The sequence below is a fragment of the Cervus elaphus genome, chromosome 18 (assembly GCF_910594005.1).
Source record: "Cervus elaphus chromosome 18, mCerEla1.1, whole genome shotgun sequence".
In the NCBI taxonomy this organism is placed as follows: Eukaryota; Metazoa; Chordata; class Mammalia; order Artiodactyla; family Cervidae; genus Cervus; species Cervus elaphus.
The window spans coordinates 69,792,275-69,812,277 of NC_057832.1; the positions used below are offsets into that span (position 1 = coordinate 69,792,275).

The 20,003-nt window shown below is 35.0% G+C and overlaps 1 protein-coding gene across 1 annotated transcript in view; it reads left to right on the forward strand.

Annotated features, from left to right (window-relative positions):
- The window catches only part of DPY19L2 (dpy-19 like 2), an 83,862-nt gene that overhangs the window by 39,121 nt on the left and 24,738 nt on the right, over positions 1 to 20,003 (forward strand). The window contains exons 12-16 of the mRNA XM_043872443.1: positions 3,130 to 3,189; positions 6,235 to 6,315; positions 10,770 to 10,871; positions 11,910 to 11,981; positions 15,165 to 15,211. Of these exons, the coding sequence (XP_043728378.1) occupies positions 3,130 to 3,189; positions 6,235 to 6,315; positions 10,770 to 10,871; positions 11,910 to 11,981; positions 15,165 to 15,211 (362 nt within the window). The remainder of the gene's footprint in view (positions 1 to 3,129; positions 3,190 to 6,234; positions 6,316 to 10,769; positions 10,872 to 11,909; positions 11,982 to 15,164; positions 15,212 to 20,003) is intronic.

Genomic DNA, 20,003 nt, shown 5'->3' on the forward strand with positions numbered 1-20,003 from the left:
GAAAAGCACTGGAAGTGGTAGCTAAAGATTTTCCTACCATTTGTGACAACATGAGTAGACCTTGACATAATACTATGTGAAATAAGTCAGACAGAAAGACAGATAGTGTCTTTCCATTTGTGTCTTCTTTAATTATTTTCAGAAGTGTTTTCAGTGTATAAACCTTTCACCTCTTTGGTTATGTTTATCCTTACTATCTTATACATTTTTAGGCTATTGTGAATAGCATTATTTTCTTAATTTCCTTTTTAGATAGTTCATTGTTAATGTATAGAAATGCAACATAGTTTCTTTGTTGAGTTTGTACCCTGATGCTTTGCAGAACTTATTAATTCTAACACTGTGTGTGTGTATGTGTAGAATCTTTAGTGTCTTCTACATTTAAGTTGATGCCATCTGTGAACAGAGATAATTTTACATTTTCCTTGTTCCTGATCTTAGAGGAAACCTTTTAGTTTTTTACTATTGAGTATGATGTTAGCAATGGGATTTTCCAATATGATCTTAATTCTGTTGAGATAATTTCCCTTTAGTTTGTTGAGAGTTTTTATTATGAATGGGTGTCAGATTTTATCAAATGTTTTTCTGCATTGATTGAAATGATTATGTGATTTTTATCCCTTGTTATGTTAAACCATCCTAGCATTGCAAAGATAATTATCACTTGACCATCGTGTGTGATCCTTTAATGTGATGTTAAATTTGGTTTGATAATATTTTGATAAGAACTTTCGCATCTGTGTTCATCTGGGATATTGGTCTATTTATAGTTTAGTTTTCTTGTAGTGTCCTTGTCTAACTTTGGTATCTGAAACACACTGGCCTTATGAAATATGTTTGGAATTATTCCTTTCTCTTCAATTTTTTGGAAGAGTTTGAGAAGGATTGATGTTAGTCTTCTTGAAATATTTGGTAGAATTCACCCGTAAAGTCAACTGGTCCCGCTTTTCTTTTTTGAGAGATTTGTGAATATGATTCAGTATCCTTACTAGTTATAGGTGTGATCAGAGTTTTTGTTTCTTCATGATTCTGTCTTGGTAGATTATGTGCTTCGAGGAATGGATCCATTTTTTATAATATAATACATTGACATTTAATTGTTCATAGTAGTCTCTTACCTATTTTGCTTGTGTTTAGTTGTTAAAGATGGGAAAGTAAATTTGTTTCCTGTTGTACCAACTTTGACCACAAGCAAAAGTTCCCTCTTGCTTGATTTTAATTAATTTTGTGGTGAAAAGTACCATGTTTCTAGGAATAAGAAATATACATCTTATACTCAGAAAATACCACTCTCTCTCATCCCTCCCACCTCATTCTCTGCACTTTTCTTTTTACCTTGATCCTGCCTATTTCTTTTTAAAAAAGTATTTATTTATTTGGCTGTGTTGAGTCCTAGGATCTTCATTGCATCATGTGGGATCTTTCATCGTGGCGTGCGGACTCTCCGTTTGTGGCGAGGGAACCAGTTGCTTTGAGGCACGTGTGATCTTAGTTCCCCAACCAGGGATTGAACCTGCATCCCCTGCATTGCAGTGTGGATTCTTAACCACAGGGGCTTCACCAGGGAAGTCCCCTCCCTATTTCTTATAAGTGAGATAGCTCATTGGTTTTCTAGTTTACCCATTTAGTTTTTTTTTTTTTTTGAACTAATAAATATTACATATATATTTTATCACAACCCTTCTTACTTACATGAAAGGTAGCATACTACAGTCTTTTGCATTTTTGATTTATCAACCTATCCTGGGTATCACTTAGTAACCTTTCCTGGATAGAGATCTTCAACCTTCCTTATAATTTCATAGTAAGTATTCTCTTCTGCATATTCTATAGATAATTTAACCACTGTCCTCTGTCTGGGCACTTGGTTTATTCTTGTATTTTGCATTTACAAGCAATTTTGCATTGTATAATATGGAACATTTATATTTTTCTATTGTTGGAAGTTCAGGAAATCTGGCTCATCTTGGGCCAATTAGATGATACAAAATTCTCCTCCAGATCTAAATAATACACAGGCCTAAGATTTGTTTCTCATTGGAGCCTTTATTTTTCAATACAAACTTGAGAATAAACAAATACCTTACCAATTTGCAGAGATAGTAGTAGAAGTATTCCTAGTCCCTGTCCATCTTTGTCAGTTTAGACTGCTATAATAAAAATACCAGACTGGGTAGCTTTTGCAGAAATCTGTTTCTTACAATTCTAAATGCTGGAATGTGTAAGATCAAGATGTCACCTGATTTAATTCTTGATAAGAGCTTTCTTTTTGATTTATAGACAGATATCTGCTTTGTCCTCCCATAATGGGTAAAGGGATTTTCTTTGTTATGTGTCTTCTTAGAAAGGCATTAAGCCCATCTATGAAGTTCCCACTTTCATAATGTTATATAATTGCCTCACAAAGTTTCCACATCTAAATATGTTGCATTTGAGGTTATCATTTCAACATATGGATTTGTACAGGGACATAAATATTTAGTTGATAGCACCAAGGATCCCAGGGATTTTGAGGATCCCAACTGTATGCACGAATCTTAATTAACCTTACATAGCCTCAAGTCACTTCTATTGCCCTCCCTTTTAATATAAGCTCACATTTGTAACCCTGTAACTCTGTTCTACAGACCTCCTTAAAAACTGTCATAGGTTCTCTCCTAATTAATGGTTTAGTTTTTAAAAATCACCTCCTTTTCTTGGCACCTGATAAGTACCTTTTCTTTCATATAAATTCAGTTAGACATATTTTTTAACATTTTAAAATTTGTGGGAGTTTGGAGAGGAAGAATTTTCCTTTTGCTGGGTAACTTATGTGTATACTTGCATGGAATGTACCTTCCCCACACCATCTGCCTCCTCAGAGGAGTTTTCCTACATAAAACATCCCAAGTAACTCAGTGAGGAATTAACTTGATTCTAGAGTCAACATTTTGGCACAGAAAGCATTTGGCTCTCACACCCCCCAAAATTTTCCATTTCCAAATTCAGGAAAATCCAAAATGAAGGAAAATGTCTGGTGATAACCAAGGTAGAAGGGGTTGGCTGCATGATTTTTGAAATGTATCATTCATATAAGATATAAATGTTAATTTTATTTAATTATTTTATTTTATATCATATGCATTTTAGGTGATAATTCTAAAGAGAAATAAAATTCAAAGATTTGGAGTATCTGAACTCCATTTTTGGGTAAGATTCAACATTTTTAACCACAATTTCTTCAAATCCTTCTTTATTTCTACAAACTGAATACAAGTAATATACTTTAAGAATTGAATGATTTATAGTTAATAAATATTATAGCTACTTTCATATGGTGGGAAATAATCCTTAGCAACATCTACAAGTCATTTTCAAGAAGTTAGTTCATTTATTTCAGCACTATTCTCAGGCCTTTCTTCTTTACTTTTCATTTTGCTATACCCCTACTACCTTGCTTTTAATTTTTTTTTCCATTTGCTTTGAGTTTTTTTTTTTTTTCTTTAGACTTAGTAACCTTCTCTTCAACATAACTCAATCTGTAGTTCTGTCCCTGCTGTCCCTTTTTGTTTTTTCTGCATTTATTCATCATCAATCTTCATCTTCCATCTTTAGATTCTTATTATCTTTGTCTTTTTAACATTTTCCTTACAACCTCACAGTCCCTTTTTAATTTCAACTCAGCCACTACCTGATCTTTGTTTCACTTGTTCCCAAATGTACACATAAATGGCCCATGTCACCTTTATACTTGTGTGTTATGTTACAAAGTAAAGTAAGTATTTTATTAGGTAGGTGTTGCGATGACTTAATTCTCATATCAGACAGATGACATTCTTTTTCTCTGGGTCTTTAATGTACTCTTTCTAAATAATAAAATCTGCCATATGGGAGAACTGTGTGATTACATATTACATATTGTTATGGTAAAACTGGAAAATATAAGGTAAATATCTACTCAGAACACAAATGAACAAAATGGAATGAGTTGCCAGTTTCTCAATACTGGAGGCATTCTCCCATCCTCATGATGAAAATGCATGTAAGTTATTGAATCACATTACCCTTCTAATGTATGATATATGAGTTTATTTTATTTCAGAAAAATTGGCAATGCCTGTTTTTTTAAAGATTAAACCAAGAAATCAAAGAAAATTTAAAGATTTTTATTTAATAATTGAACTCAAAAGAAAAGCAAAGTATTAATTACAAATTATTGTAAAATGATAGCAAATCAGCAGTGCCTGTGGATATTTAGGGAATTCTGCCAATATTGTGCTCAGAGGAAAGTTTATTGTCTTGTATATTTTCAGTTTTAGATCAGAAACAATAAAAAGCTTTCAACTCAAGAATTTCAAAGAAAAATATCTGAATGAGGGAAAAGTTACGACATTATGAATATTCAATTTATATGTATGTTTTTAAATTGATATACTTAATACCACCAGTTTCTTGCAAAAGGGAGAAACGAACCATCATGGTCATCTAAACAGCATAAAAGATATTCTCGCTTTATATGGCTATTTTTTTTTTTTAAAGAGTAAAAAAGAAAAGGCAAAACTTTTTGAACTGACACTTTTTTTTTTTTTTACAAAAACACCTATTTTATTACTCCAAGTAATTCTTACATGCCTATGGAATAAAGATTATGTTGCATATCTTACTCTGTCATAATTGGGAAATTTGAAAACAAGGAAATCCTTGTGTTTTTGCATTGAATGACAGTAAAATAATGTATAGGAGAATTGTCACTTATGAGTGATCAAACCCTAATTTTAATATTCTTTACCATCATGTGGTACGTTGGAAGAAAGATTCTTTTTCCCCTTGCTAGGTATTAGGTATTCTCTATTTTTAGCTTCTGTGTATCTTTAGCAAAGATAAGTATTTATGACGTAAAGCCTAAACAAGTGCTTTTAGGCCTAAGTGATTCACTTACCGTTTTCCTCAATAGGAGCAAATTCAGTGCTTAATGGAAGACCTCAGTTTTTAGTTGCAAGGTAAATATTGAACTGAGCTTATGCTGAAATTTACTCAAAACCCAAGGGGAACTCTGTGTGTATCATAAGGAATGTAAATCCTTACAAGAAGGAAAACAAAACCACGTTGGTAATCTAAAGCTCAGTACTAAGGTCAGGCATGAACAGTATGATTAAGCCTAGGTTTACTCATGAACATAGATTTTTAAATTCCATCTATACTGAAAAATACTCCATGGATCTAAAATACAAAAGAAAAGATTAGCAGCTCAAAAGTAGCCATATGCATATGTGTGTGTATGATTGTGTGTGTGTGTGGATGTATGTGTATGTATATATGTGTGTGTGTGTGTGTATATATATATATATATATGTATGTCATGAAACTGAGTGAATCCAAAGTAGGATAAAGCTAACAAAATCCATGTCAAGTTGGCACAATCATAAACTGCTGCAAACTAAAGGCAAAGAAAAAGTTTTGAAAGGAGATAGGAAGAAATGGGACGTTACCTTTAGGCCCAAACAGATTTGAACTATAGCAGACTTCTTGTCTATAACTATCGGAGCCAGAAGGATATGGCACAGCATTTGAAAAATGCTGGAAAGAATTGTGAATGATAATTTATATATACAGTAAAAGTGTCTTTTTGAAATGAAGAGGAAAGTAAAACATATTCTCAGATGAGGGAAAACTAAGAATTTGTTTTTAGCAGAGCAGCCCTTAAATGGAAGTCCTCAAAGCAGGAAGTAAATGATGAGAGAAAGAGTCTTAGAACATTCAGAAGAAATAAAGGACAACAAAATGGATATACATAAGTGTAAATATGATTGACTGTTTTTCTCTTGAGTATTTCCTTTCATGTGTTTTCTTTTTATTTTGTTGTTTTTTTATCTAGATATTTGAGTCAGGCTTTTCATTTATTTTTACTCTAATTTTTACAGACTTTTTATTTTGTACTGGGATATCGCTGATTAACAATGTGGTAGATTCAGTTGAACAGCAAAGGGGCTCAGCCATACATATCCATGGATCCATTCTCCCCCATTTTTTTATTGATAAAAGTTTTTGAGGCCATACATTTTCTTCTGATCACTGTGTTACATACATTCCTTAGTTTCTAGTATGTAGTTTTCATTACCTTATTTTTAAAAAAATTCTTCAAGTTTGTGTTTCCCTTTCACTTAAGACTTGTTATTAGAATGTTCGTTATTAATAATTTCCAAGAGAAAGGGCTTTTTAGTCTTCTGACTTCTATTTATTTTGTTTATTTTCTAGGTAATTCAAGGTAGTGCTTGGTTTTGTGGAACAATCGTTGTGAAATTTCTGACATCTAAAATTTTAGGTGTTTCAGACCATGTAAGTACTTTCTAGACCATTCGCTAGACCATTCAGGTATGACCTAAATCAAATCCCTTATGACTATACAGTGGAAATGAGAAATAGATTTAAGGGACTAGATCTGATAGACAGAGAGCCTGACGAACTATGGACGGAGGTTCGTGACATTGTATAGGAGACAGGGATCAAGACCATCCCCATAGAAAAGAAATGCAAAAAGACAAAATGGTTGTCTGATGAGGGCTTACAAATAGCTGTGAAATGAAGAGAAGTGAAAAGCAAAGGAGAAAAGGAAAGATATCCCATTTGAATGCAGAGTTCCAAAGAATAGCAAGGAGAGGTAAGAAAGCCTTCCTCAGTGATCAATGCAAAGAAATACAGGAAAACAATAGAATGGGAAAGGCTAGAGATCTCTTCAGGAAAATTAGAGATACCAAGGGAACATTTCATGCAAAAATGGGCTCAATAAAGGACAGAAATGGTATGGACCTAACAGAAGCAGAAGATATTAAGAAGAGGTGGCAAGAATACACAGAAGAACTTTACAAAAAAGATCTTCAAGACCCAGATAATCACAATGGTGTGATCACTCACCTAGAGCCAGACATCCTGGAATGTGAAGTCAAGTGGGCCTTAGAAAGCATCACTACGAACAAAGCTACTGGATGTGATGGAATTCCAGTTGAGCTATTTCAAATCCTGAAAGATGATGCTGTGAAAGTGCTGCACTCAATATACCAGGAAATTTGGAAAACTCAGCAGTGGCCACAGGACTGGAAAAGGTCCGTTTTCATTCCAGTCCCAAAGAAAGGTAATCCCAAAGAATGCTCAAACTACTGCACAGTTGCACTCATCTCACACGCTATTAAAGTAATACTCAAAATTCTCCAAGCCAGGCTTCAGCAATATGTGAACCAAGAACTTCCAGATGTTCAAGCTGGTTTTAGAAAAGGCAGAGGAACCAGAGATCAAATTGCCAATATCCGTTGGATCATCGAAAAAGCTAGAGTTCCAGAAAAACATCTATTTCTGCTTTATTGACTATGCCAAAGCCTTTGACTGTGTGGATCACAATAAACTGTGGAAAATTCTGAAAGAGATTGGAATACCAGACCACCTGACCTGCCTCTTGAGAAACCTGTATGCAGGTCAGGAAGCAACAGTTATAACTGGACATGGAACAACAGACTGGTTCCAAACAGGAAAAGGAGTACGTCAAGGCTGTATATTGTCACCCTGCTTATTTAACTTATATGCAGAGGACCTCATGAGAAACACTGGGCTGGAAGAAGCACAAGCTGAAATCAAGATGGCCAGGAGAAATATCAATAACCTCAGATATGCAGATGACACCACCCTTATGGCAGAAAGTGAAGAGGAACTAAAAAGCCTCTTGATGAAAGTGAAAGAGGAGAGTGAAAAAGTTGGCTTAAAGCTCAACATTCAGAAAACTAAGATCATGGCATCTGGTCCCATTACCTCATGGGAAATAGATGGGGAAACAGTGGAAACAGTGTCAGACTTTATTTTTTTGGGCTCCAGAATCTCTGCAGATGGTGATTGCAGCCATGAAATTAAAAGACGCTTACTCTTTGGAAAGAAAGTGATGACCAACCTAGATAGCATATTAAAAAGCAGAGACATTACTTTGCCAACAAAGGTCTGTCTAGTCAAGGCTATGGTTTTTCCAGTGGTCATGTATGGATGTGAGAGTTGGACTGTGAAGAAAGCTGAGTGCCGAAGAATTGATGCTTTTGAATTGTGGTGTTGGAGAAGACTCTTGAGAGTCCCTTGGGGTGGAAGGAGATCCAACCAGTCCATCCTAAAGGAGATCAGTCCTGGGTGCTCATTGGAAGGACTGATGCTGAAGCTGAAACTCCAATACTTTGACCACCTCACGTGAAGAGTTGACTCATTGGAAAAGACCCTGATGCTGGGAGGGATTGGGGGCAGGAGGAGAAGGGGACGACAGAGGATGAGATGGCTGGATGGCATCACCGACTGGATGGGCATGAGTTTGGGTAAACTCCGGGAGTTTGTGATGGACAGGGAGGCCTGGCGTGCTGCGGTTCATGGGGTCGCAAAGAGTTGGACATGACTGAGCGACTGAACTAGCTAACTAAGTGCTTTCTAGTTAGAATATTAAAAGCTTTGTAATTGCATAGTTGGAGAAGATTTTGAAATCATCTGTTTTAAAATGAAACCTCTGTATCTTATGGAGGCTGAGTACCTTCTTCAAAGTCCCAAGCTAGCTATTGGCAGAGTCAGTATTAAAATCCTGTAGATTTTTTTCAGCCCACTAAGAAAAAAGTACATTAATGAATGGTGACTAAACCTTCTAGGAAAAAGTTATGTTAAATAGTTGTTTGTATTTTGGTTAAAATACAAATAATTTGTTTCGCAAGTTATTGATTCATTATAAATGTAAATATGAACAGTCTGTCCTCAACTTTGAAATATAGAACTCAAAGTTTTATTTATAATTAGACACTAAAATTAAGGTGTGATTTGATATCTTTAAAGTTTTTCTTATATAAAGAATATGATAAAAATTCTCTATCTTTTCATCTTCTAGAACATATATGGATCACATCCCTAATGCACAGTGTTTTTGTCTGTTTTAAAGCTAATGCCTCCAGTGATGGCTCTTTTCAAAGATAAATTCCTATCAGCTAATGTGTTTAGGGAATAGAAAGCAGTGCATGAATTTAACTTTTGATTTTTAGCACTTTCTGTTCAGGTAGAAAATAGATGAGTGTATCATGCAATAATCTACTCTGAAATTTACCATATCTAGTACTCTCCAGTTAGAACCCTGTCTGCTGATGAAATTGCTTCAAACTTAACAAGGGATTATAGTAGATAACTCTCTTAAAATGACAAGAGCTATCACTATCCAGTACAATTGACCCTATATACATATTCATGATAAATGAAATTTCAAAATATAAGGATTTGTCATTTACTGTTAGCTCTGCATTGTGGTTTATTAGGTTTATTTGTCTTTCTTAAATTTTTATTCTTTAGGGGATGTATATTTTATTGTAAACTTTATTTAGGCATCTTAAGTTATTATTGATCTGTGATTTTCTTTCTTGACTTGCCTACATTGTCACCCAACTCTTTATAAATCCTAAAACACACACATACACCCTTGGTATTCTTCAGTGACTTCTATGACAACTGTGAGAAAGACTTGAAACTAAAGTGGCCTGGTTAAATTATCATTAGTCACCAGCCCTACTCTAAATTAGAAAAATAAAGTTAACTGTAAATTATGCTTGGTACTGATAGATAAGGGCAATGATGAGTAATTGAAAACTATAATCATCGAAGTTGATATAAAATAATTTATGTTCTTGTAAAGTAATTTGAATTACTACTTTGCATACTAGATATTTTTCTTACCTTCTAAGGATGCAGTGTAAAAATAATTGTCTCACCAAACTAAATAATAAATGATCAGTAGAAAATAGTTCTACAGGCCTTCCAGACCAAGTAACTAAATCAGAGTGGTATGCATAATTGTTGTAATTCTCTTGAAGAATAACTTCATTGTCAGTGGCTTCAATGTATGTCTGAAAAATTCAGTTCAGTTCAGTCGTTCAGTCATGTCCAACTCTTTGCGACCCCATGAACTGCACCACGCCAGGCCTCCCTGTCCATCACAAACTCCCGGAGTTTACCCAAACCCATGTCCATTGAGTCGGTGATGCCATCCAACCATCTCATCCTCTGTCGTCCCCTTCTCCTCCTGCTCTCAATCCTTCCCAGCATCAGGGTCTTTTCAAATGAGTCAGCTCTTCCCATCAGGTGGCCAAAGTATTGGAGTTTCAGCTTCAGCATCAGTCCTTCCAATGAACACCCAGGACTGATCTCCTTTAGGATGGACTGGTTGGATCTCCTCGAAGTCCAAGGGACTCTCAAGAGTCTTCTCCAACACCACAGTTCAAAAGCATCAATTCTTCAGCACACAGCTTTCTTTGTAGTCCAACTCTCGCATCCATACATGACCACTGGAAAAACCATTAAGAAGCACCAAAAAATTGTGCTTAATGTATGAGGCTTTGTGAATAACAAAACATGGAAAATTTGTTAATGATTTACAATATGTGGTAAAAGGAGTTAGCATAAAATGTTTTGTTCTTGATAAATGATCTGATCATGAAATTTCATGGTCAGCTGCACGGTGGTTTGTGCCCAGCAAATGTTGATTTTAGCTCATTCTTTGTATTATCATCTTATCTACTTATTTTCCCTGACTTCTTTTTCCTTTTCATTTCTCTTGATATTTTAATTTTTTTTCAATTTTTTTCATAACTCAGCACATAATGGGGTTCACTGTATTTTTTGTTTTCTTGAAGGGGCATCCATGTACCGTGGATATATCTTCTCTGTAGAAGTTATTACTGCTGCAGCAAACCAATTATTATTAACTATAATTATTTTTGTAATTATAATTTTTCTTCCAGATTCGCCTGAGTGACCTTATTGCCGCCAGAATCTTAAGATATACAGATTTTGATACCTTAATTTACACCTGTGCTCCTGAATTTGACTTCATGGAAAAAGCGGTATGAGTGATTCTTTTATTTTTTTTCCTCTACAGGTATGAAGAGTTCTTTTTCTTCCCTTTAATCTGAAACTCAAAAATTTTATTTGGAAACACCCAATTTATTTATTCTTATCATTTTTTATGATGATTTTTGCTAATAATATGGGCATTCTCATCTAGTTTCTTACATGTAATGTCAGTAAACAATGACCCCTACCAGGGCAAGTGCACAGGATGTGACCTATGGTCAATTACTATTATTGCACTTCAGTTACTTTTAATAATATAGGCCAGTTGGAGGTATGAGAGCATTCAGGAAAAATAAGCCCAAATTATTGTTCTGTTTTTTAAAAATTCAGTTTTATTTTACTTAATATCTCAAATATTACAAAATTTTATAATAAAATGTTGCCAAGTAAATATGCTAATAATCATATGTTATTCTGTTATTGTCAAATCAGTGATACATTCATTCAAAAACAATTATTGATCACTATCTATGAGGCAGTTTGTAATAGGACTACAAAGAGTTAAATAACTTGGTTCCTGCCTTTAAGAAATATATAATTTAGTTAAGTGGTAAATCACTCCCTATCACAACTCATGAGAATTATTTAGCTGCTGCTCTTATTTCAGTATTTATTTATACTTACAGTAATTACCTAGTCTTTCTCAGTTGTTAGTCCTATAGTTTCACAAATGAAAATAATAGAAAGTTAAAGCCCAGGAGATGATAATCTAGGACCCAGGGATCAATAAACACACATTTTAAATCTTACTATTATATAAATAAAGGAAAGATAAAACCCAAGAAAGGAAAAAATAATATCCATAGCTAATTTTGCTTTAATAGTTTTTATAATTATAATTTTTGATATATTTGTGTAACTCATTATAATTTTGATTCTTATGTTAGAACATGAAACTTGATGATATATATTCTGTTAATGACAAAGATATCTTTTACCTTTAAGAAATCTCATTGTGACAATTTGACATAGATTTTTATTGTATAAAATTTAATAAAAAATATTTTGAATAATTTGCTACATTTCAGACGCCAGTGCGATACTCAAAGACATTGTTGCTTCCAACTGTTGTGGTGATTACTTATTTTATCTTTAAAAAGGTATTTAAAAATTTTTTTTACTTGCTTTTGGGTTTAAGGACTTAGGTTAGTGCTAATAGCTCAGAATGCTGTCTTACTTTTAGGATGACTCTTCCCCTCCCTAAAACCTTTTTTTAATTCAGATTTTTCTTTATATCACTTTATATGGAGTTTTTAATCTGCCACATTAGAAAAGATATTTTTTATTTATTCTTTCAAAAGAAATGTGTCAGTTACCCACTATATGGTAAGAACTTTGTTAATCACTGGGATAAATAAGACAAGTCCACCCTATCTTGAAACTCACAGTCTGATCCAGTGGGGACATTAAACAAATAATTTCCCAAATGATTAAATAATTGCAATTGTTATTGGTACTAAAAAAGAAAAGTAGAATGACCATTTCAGTATCTTTCAAAATAAGACACTTTGAAAAAAGTCTTGATCCATTTTGAAACATGAATAGAAATTTGTATAGCCATTAAAATATCATTCTCTACTGTTCACTGTTTTCACACACACAAAAAGGAAAGTATTATCACCATAGAAGAACTAATGTTTAAAATATTACTGGAAGATTTTCTTGGTCTGGGAGTAGTTTATCTGAAAGCCTGGTTAAAGACAATGGGTCCTCAGTTTTTAGCAATTTTGAACCATCTTTATTTATATTATTGAAAAATTGTCCTGCCTTTAGTCAGTAGGTGTTTTATGCTTTTAAGCAGATAGCAGTAACATTATTTCTCCACTGTCACAGCAAGTTGTCTCTACTTCAGCTGGTTCTGTTGAAGTCAGTATTCTATATTTAAAGTCAAATTGCTTATCTCTCTATGTAGTTCCAGTTCCCACATTTCTTATTCTTTTGTTTTCACATTGAAGATGAATAATTTATGAGTGAGGAAGGCATTCCCTCTACATCTGTGCTTCTTCACCCTTGGTCTAGTTCCCTAGGCACCACTTGGAAAGAATCAGGATAGACAGAGGTGAGAGAGGGAGTGAGTAAACCGCACACAAGTTTGCTGCTCTCCCTTGCTTTGACTCTGCCTAGCTCAAGTTGCCGGAGAAGGCAATGGCACCCCACTCTAGTACTCTTGCCTGGAAAATCTCATGGACGGAGGAGCCTGGTAGGCTGCAGTCCATGGGGTCGCACAGAGTCAGACACCACTGAAGCGACTTAGCAGCAGCAGCTCAAGTTGCAGGTTCTCTCTATTAGCCAGTTTCTCTATTCCATCATGTCAGCTTGTGTTACTCTTATGAGGTCCCACTTGGAAGTACTAATGCAAGAATTATCTATTCAGTGGGGAGATATCCAGCACAGGAGAAAATGATAGCTAGATCTATTATTAACTATTTTAAAAATAAAGATACAAAGCCTCATAAACGTAATATTAGCCCCCAAACATACCACAGCTCAAGCCATGTTTGTGCAGTAGCTGACATGCACACACATGTATCCCGCTCACACACATGCACATACACAGACATAACCATCCCTGCAGGCATTAAAGCTTAACTCCACTTTCACATCCACATAAATGCCTCAGTCTTTATTTGTCCTGTTATGGCTTATTTTCCATATCAGGGATACTTCTGATGTTCATTTAACTTTTCACTTGTGTGAAATCACTTCTGGGAAGGAAAGGAGCAAGGAATGTGTAGTATGATTTTACCATGACCCTACTGAATCTTAGACTCCTATAAATGTGTGTGTTCTGTTGTCTATACCTTTGAATAGGCTTTTGCTTGTCAAAAGGAGTGTAATCTCATTTTTGTTATTTGAAACATTCTTCCATGCAGGATGCTCTTGGATCAATGAGAGAAGTTAAAAATTCTAAACTTAGATTTAACATTTGAGTCCAAATTTTATTATGTATCTTTCCAATGTTTATCTGTGAGTTATAAGCCACATTTCATGCAGAGTACAAAATTTTAAGTTCTTGTAAATTTCTTGTCTATAAATGCTGTTTAAACCTCTTTGGCCAACGTTAGCTTCATACTCATCTTCATTCCTTCCTTTCTCCCTCTCTCATCATTAGCTGATACATCTTAATAAGTGCTCTTAAGCCTTCTGTAGTAGTCACTTCAGGCTGAGGTAGACCAGGGAAGCAGGTATGCCACAGCTAATTTTATAATACTCAAGAGTTTGAGGTAGGAATGTAGTCTTTGTAGACAGAGATGAGAGAGTCCTAATTTCTTGGAAGTTCGAGATAAAATAGCCTCTGAGATAGCTAGAGGAACCTGCCTCCTTTGTGGAAACCAATTCCCCAACTACAGCCCACTTGCATCTAGTAAAATATAAACTTAAACTCCAGTCAGAAGTTCAGTTCAGTTCAGTTCAGTCACTCAGTCGTGTCCAACTCTTTGCGACCCCATGAACCGCAGCACGCCAGGCCTCCCTGTCCATCACAAACTCCCGGAGTTTACCCAAACTCATGCCCATCCAGTCAGTGATGCCATCCAGCGATATCATCCTCTGTTGTCCCCTTCTCCTCCTGCCCCCAATCCCTCTCAGCATCAGGGTCTTTTCCAATGAGTCAACTCTTTGCATGAGGTGGCCAAAGTTCTGGAGTTTCAGCTTCAGCATCAGTCCTTCCAATAAACACCCAGGACTGATTTCCTTTAGGATGGACTGGTTGGATCTCCTTGCACTCCAAGGGACTCTCAAGAGTCTTCTCCAACACCACAGTTCAAAAGCATCAATTCTTCGGCGCTCAGCTTTCTTCACAGTCCAACTCTCACATCCATACATGACCACTGGAAAAACCATAGCCTTGACTAGACGGACCTTTGTTGGCAAAGTAATGTCTCTGCTTTTTAATATGCTATCTAGGTTGGTCATAACTTTCTTTCCAAAGAGTAAGCGTCTTTTAATTTCATGGCTGCAGTCACCATCTGCAGAGATTCTGGAGCTCAAAAAAATAAAGTCTGACACTGTTTCCACTGTTTCCCCATCTATTTACCCATATATAAACCTTAGAATTTTAGACCTGAAAGATTTGCTCTAGTACCTTTTATTTTCATAGAAAAGGAGGTTACAACTTCAAGATACTGCTTTCCTAAGGCAGAGCTGGAACTAAATTATTCCCAAGGACTTGTTTTAATAATAAAAATATTTCTTTCTAGTAGGGATGTCTTTGTTAATGAATCAGGGAATTTTAAATATCACTTAATTCCTTAGACGTTTCATCAATTTGATTCTGTTCACAGGCTTTTCGTGATATTCTGTGTGTCTTATGTGCAAACACTTATCTAAGGTAATTATATCATAGTTATTTTTAATATTTGGTTATTAAATAACTTAGTATAATATCAGTTTTCCAAATGAATGTACATTAAACTTCAGCATTATGATTATGAAAGGAAACATGAACCAAATTTAGATTTCTTCTTCTTGGAAAAAAAGAAAGACTGTATGATGGCTGTGTCTTTTTTATGTATTTGGACTTGTTTTGAAGGATTTATATTTGTGAGTTAACTCAAAGTTTAAATTGGTTTAATTTAATATACCACTACAATTTAAAGTCAGTAACAGAAGTAAGCTGAAGTGGTTTTTTTTGGTGATTTTTTTAACTTTCAGAGAAAGCAACTTGCTTTTCTGAGTATTCATGAAATAGTTTTCCATTTATTGTTAAAACTGTTTTATTACATTTATTTGTGGTTTTAGCAGTCACTAGAATTATGGTATAAACAAATATAAGCAAAATATAACTAAATCACACACTGTTAGAGGACATGAGAAGTAAATTGTGAGGAAAACTTCCTCTGAGGAAAAAAATCTAACTCAAATTGCGTTATATTTGTAGATATAGCCATTAGATTTATTGTTTTTTAATAAAGTTTATTTTTTAGGACAATTTAGATTTACAGAAAAATTATAAAATTAGTGCACAGGGTTTCCATGAACCCTGTGCCCTCTGCTTATATTTTCAGTAAACAACTTTGTATGGTAGCCAGAAGAGCTAATTAGAATCTTATAGTTGAAATGGTAAAGTCTTATTTGTTGAAATTGTTTCCAAATCAAGAGAGTTAATAGATCCACTCTACCTTGTTCTGATCAGGTGGAAGCCAGAGAATGTGTCTTGACAATCTAAAAACAATGTTTTTAGAGCTCTGAAAACTATTTACATAAGGAGTGCATTAAGAGACTTGAGATATTTAATTGAATAATAGAAGATGAAGGGGTACATGGCATGTGTGCTAAGCTACTTCAGTCTTGAATGACTCTTTGTGACCCTGTGGACTGTAGCCCTCCAGGGTCCTCTGTCCGTGGGATTCTCCAGACAAGAATATTGGACTGGGTTTCCACACCCCCTCCAGGGTATCTTCCCCACTCAGGTATCAAAACCATGTCTCTTAAGTCTCCTGCCTTGGCCGGTGAGTTCTTTACCACTAGTGCCACCTGGGAAGCCCAGGATACATGGCTGCTGTCTCAAAAAAATGGAGAGGGTCTGGTGGCTCAGTCAGTGGTCGAGAGTCCACTTGTCAATGCAGGATGTGCGGATTCCATCCCTGGGTCAGGAGGAACCCCTGGAGAAGTAAATGTCTCACTCTAATATTCTTGCCTGGAAATCCCATGAACAAGAAGAGGAGCCTGGCGGACTATATAGTCCATGGGGTCACAAAAGAGTTGGACATGACTCAGTGACTGAAACAACAACAACAATGTAGAGGACAGACTTGAGGGGGCAAATTGGTGGAAATAATGAGGTCTTTCTTGGTGATTACATTCCTGAAAGTTCTGGCTCTCTATGAGTATCTGGCAGAAGGGTCCTTTAAACCACAAAATAATACAGTTGACTGTTGAACAACATGGATTTGAACTGCATGGTTCCACTTATTCCCAGACTTTTTTCAGTACTAAACATTACACTATTACTAGATCTGTGGTTGATTGAATTTCAGGATATAGAGAGACCAAGTATATGGAAAGCTGACTGTAATTTATACTCAGACTTTCAACTGCACCCTTCACCGTCATATAGTTCAAGGGTCAACTATATGCTTATGGTGATACAATCAGAAAAAATAGTATATCAAGAAAAGAAGAAATATTCCCCTCTCTTAGATGTATTCCTCAATTAGTGCTGTTTATAAATGGCTTAGTATGTGTCATTTCAGGAAATACTTCTGAAAGCACAATGTATTTTTTTTACTGGTATTATTCTGTAACTTTACTTTTTTTTTTCTTTCTTTTTTTTTATTAGTTGGAGGCTAATTACTTCACAACATTTCAGTGGGTTTTGTCATACATTGATATGAATCAGCCATAGAGTTACACGTATTCCCCATCCAGATCCCCCCTCCCACCTCCCTCTCCACCCGATTCCTCTGGGTCTTCCCAGTGCACCAGGCCCGAGCACTTGTCTCATGCATCCCACCTGGGCTGGTGATCTGTTTCACCATAGATAATATACATGCTGTTCTTTCGAAACATCCCACCCTCACCTTCTCCCACAGAGTTCAAAAGTCTGTTCTGTACTTCTGTGTCTCTTTTTCTGTTTTGCATATAGGGTTATCATTACCATCTTTCTAAATTCCATATATATGTGTTAGTATGCTGTAATGTTCTTTATCTAACTTTACTTTTATTTCACAGTTTCTCTTGGGCATCTTGCTCATACTTTATAGTAGTCCCCATGTTTTATTTATTCATTATCACGAGTGACTATCACATACTTAGCCATTCTTACATTAGTGAATGTTTAGATTATGTTTCTCTTTTTGTCATAACAACCAATGCTATGAGTAATTACCAACTTTATACACATTCACATGGACACTTATTTCAGTATTTAGAATCTTTAACATATTTGAAATGGGACTATGAATATTTTATAATTTGATGGATACTGAGAGCTTATAATGGTGAGGGTATCCATTTCTCTGCATCTCTATGAATACCAACGTTATTAAGTTTTCTTAATCACATTTTGTTACTGGTAGTTTTTTTAAGAAGTAACTCATTTTAGAAAGTGAAGTGAAGTTTTACATCTTTACCAGTGAAGTACATCTTTCCATATGTCTGTTGGCTATTTGTATTTCTTTTTGCCCATTTGAAAATTAATTTATGGTGTATTTTTATATTATAGACAGTAATATTTTGTCTATTATGTGTATAACATGCTTTATTCTAGAATGTCAGTTTATAACTTATTAATGATCATTGCTCTATAGAAGACTAAAATTTCTATACAATCACAACTGTATGCTCTCTGTTTTCTGTTAATTTCTGTGCTTAGATACACTTCCCCACATCAATATCATTAAAATAGTTCCCCATATTCTCTTTCATAATTTTCATTTTTTGCAAAATAAATATGTGTAAAGTATATAATGCAATGATCTGATATTCATAAATGTTGTGAAGTGATCACCACAACCAAGTTAATTAACACATTCAACACATCTATCACCTCACAGAGTTACTGTGAGTGTTTGTGTGTGTGTAGATACTTAAGGCCTACCTTATGAGTAAATGTCAAGTATACAATGCAGTATTGTCAACTATAGTCAGTATGGTGTACATTGCTTCATCAGAATTTCTTCATCTTATAACTAAATGTTTGTACCCTTTAAGGAACATCATGTCATTATGCCCAGTCCCCAGATCCTGGCAACTACCATTCTGCTATTTCTGAGTTTTATATTTTGGGCGGTCATTTTTAGATTCCACATACGAGTGATACCATAAAATATTTGTCTTTCCCTGTCTGCCCTGTTTCACATAGCATAATGCCTTCCAGGTTTATCCATGTAGTTGCAAATGACAGGATTTCCTTGTTTTTCTTTTTTTTTTTTAATGGTGGAATAATACTCTATTGTATTAGAGTATTATTGTTTTAGAGTATACACACATACCACATTTCCTTTATTCATTGTTGACCTAAAACAATTGGACTGCCAGATAATTTCTTCAGCACAGTTGGGTTTATTGGGGATCAGCAGAGGATTGCACTTTGAGGTTTACCACCATGGTCAGCCACATGCAAGTCCCTGCACAGCAAGGAGAAGAGAACACTTCTATGGAAGGGAAAACAAAGTTGTGAGTGCTATAGTAAACAAAAAATTCATGGCTTTTCATTGGCTGAATACTTGCCAGGAAAGGAGAGGAATCCTTATTCTTCTTACTGGACTCTGCTATTGTTTCAGGGCACGAAAGTTCCCCCTTCTTGTCTCCCGACTCCTATTTAATTGAGATTTCTATTTTTTTCTTCTTTCTTCCTTTTGATCAAGACCTTTCTCTGAAAGCAGCATTGATCGAGAGTCAGGTTTTCCAGTTTCAGTAGCTTTCTGTCCCTTAATGCTAGGAAGGACTTTTCCTGGGTGTAGTGTCTGCCGAGGATAAGTATACTGATTAGAAACCTATTGAGGACACATGCAAGTAAAAAAGAGAGAGGGGAAGGACACATCTCAGGGACTTTTTATCTAAAGTTTATATGTTATCAAGATCCTAGATCTTTGTGATCATCTAAAGCGGTATGTCATCATCAAAGATTTGATGATAAATTTCCAACAGGCCTGATCTGGATATCCTGGGATATCCTGTATCTCTTGTTACATTTTTCAACTTAGGCTGTTTCTCCTGATTTTATATATAATATGTATATACACACCCTTGCTTTCTTTTCATTTCCATTTTAGTGGAATACTTGTTGCCATCCGTTCACTTTTACTTCATGTGTATCCTTAAAACTAAAATGAGACTCTCATAGGCAGCATGATTGGGTCTTGTTTTTTATCCGTTTAGCTACTATCTTTAGAGAATTTAATCAATTTATACTTAAAGTAATTATTGGTAGATGGGGATGGCTTATTTTTGCCATCTTGTTTCTGTTTTGTAGTGTCTGTCTTCCTTTCATGCTATCTTTCTTCATCATGTGATGATTTTCATAGTGGTATACTTTGATTCCTTTATCTTTTGTATATCTGTTGTATGTTTTTGTTGTACGTTTTTGCTGTGTGCTTATCATAATACATCTTATAGTTATGAGTCTATTTTAAGATGATAACAGCTTAACTTCATTTATATATAAAAATTCTGCTTAA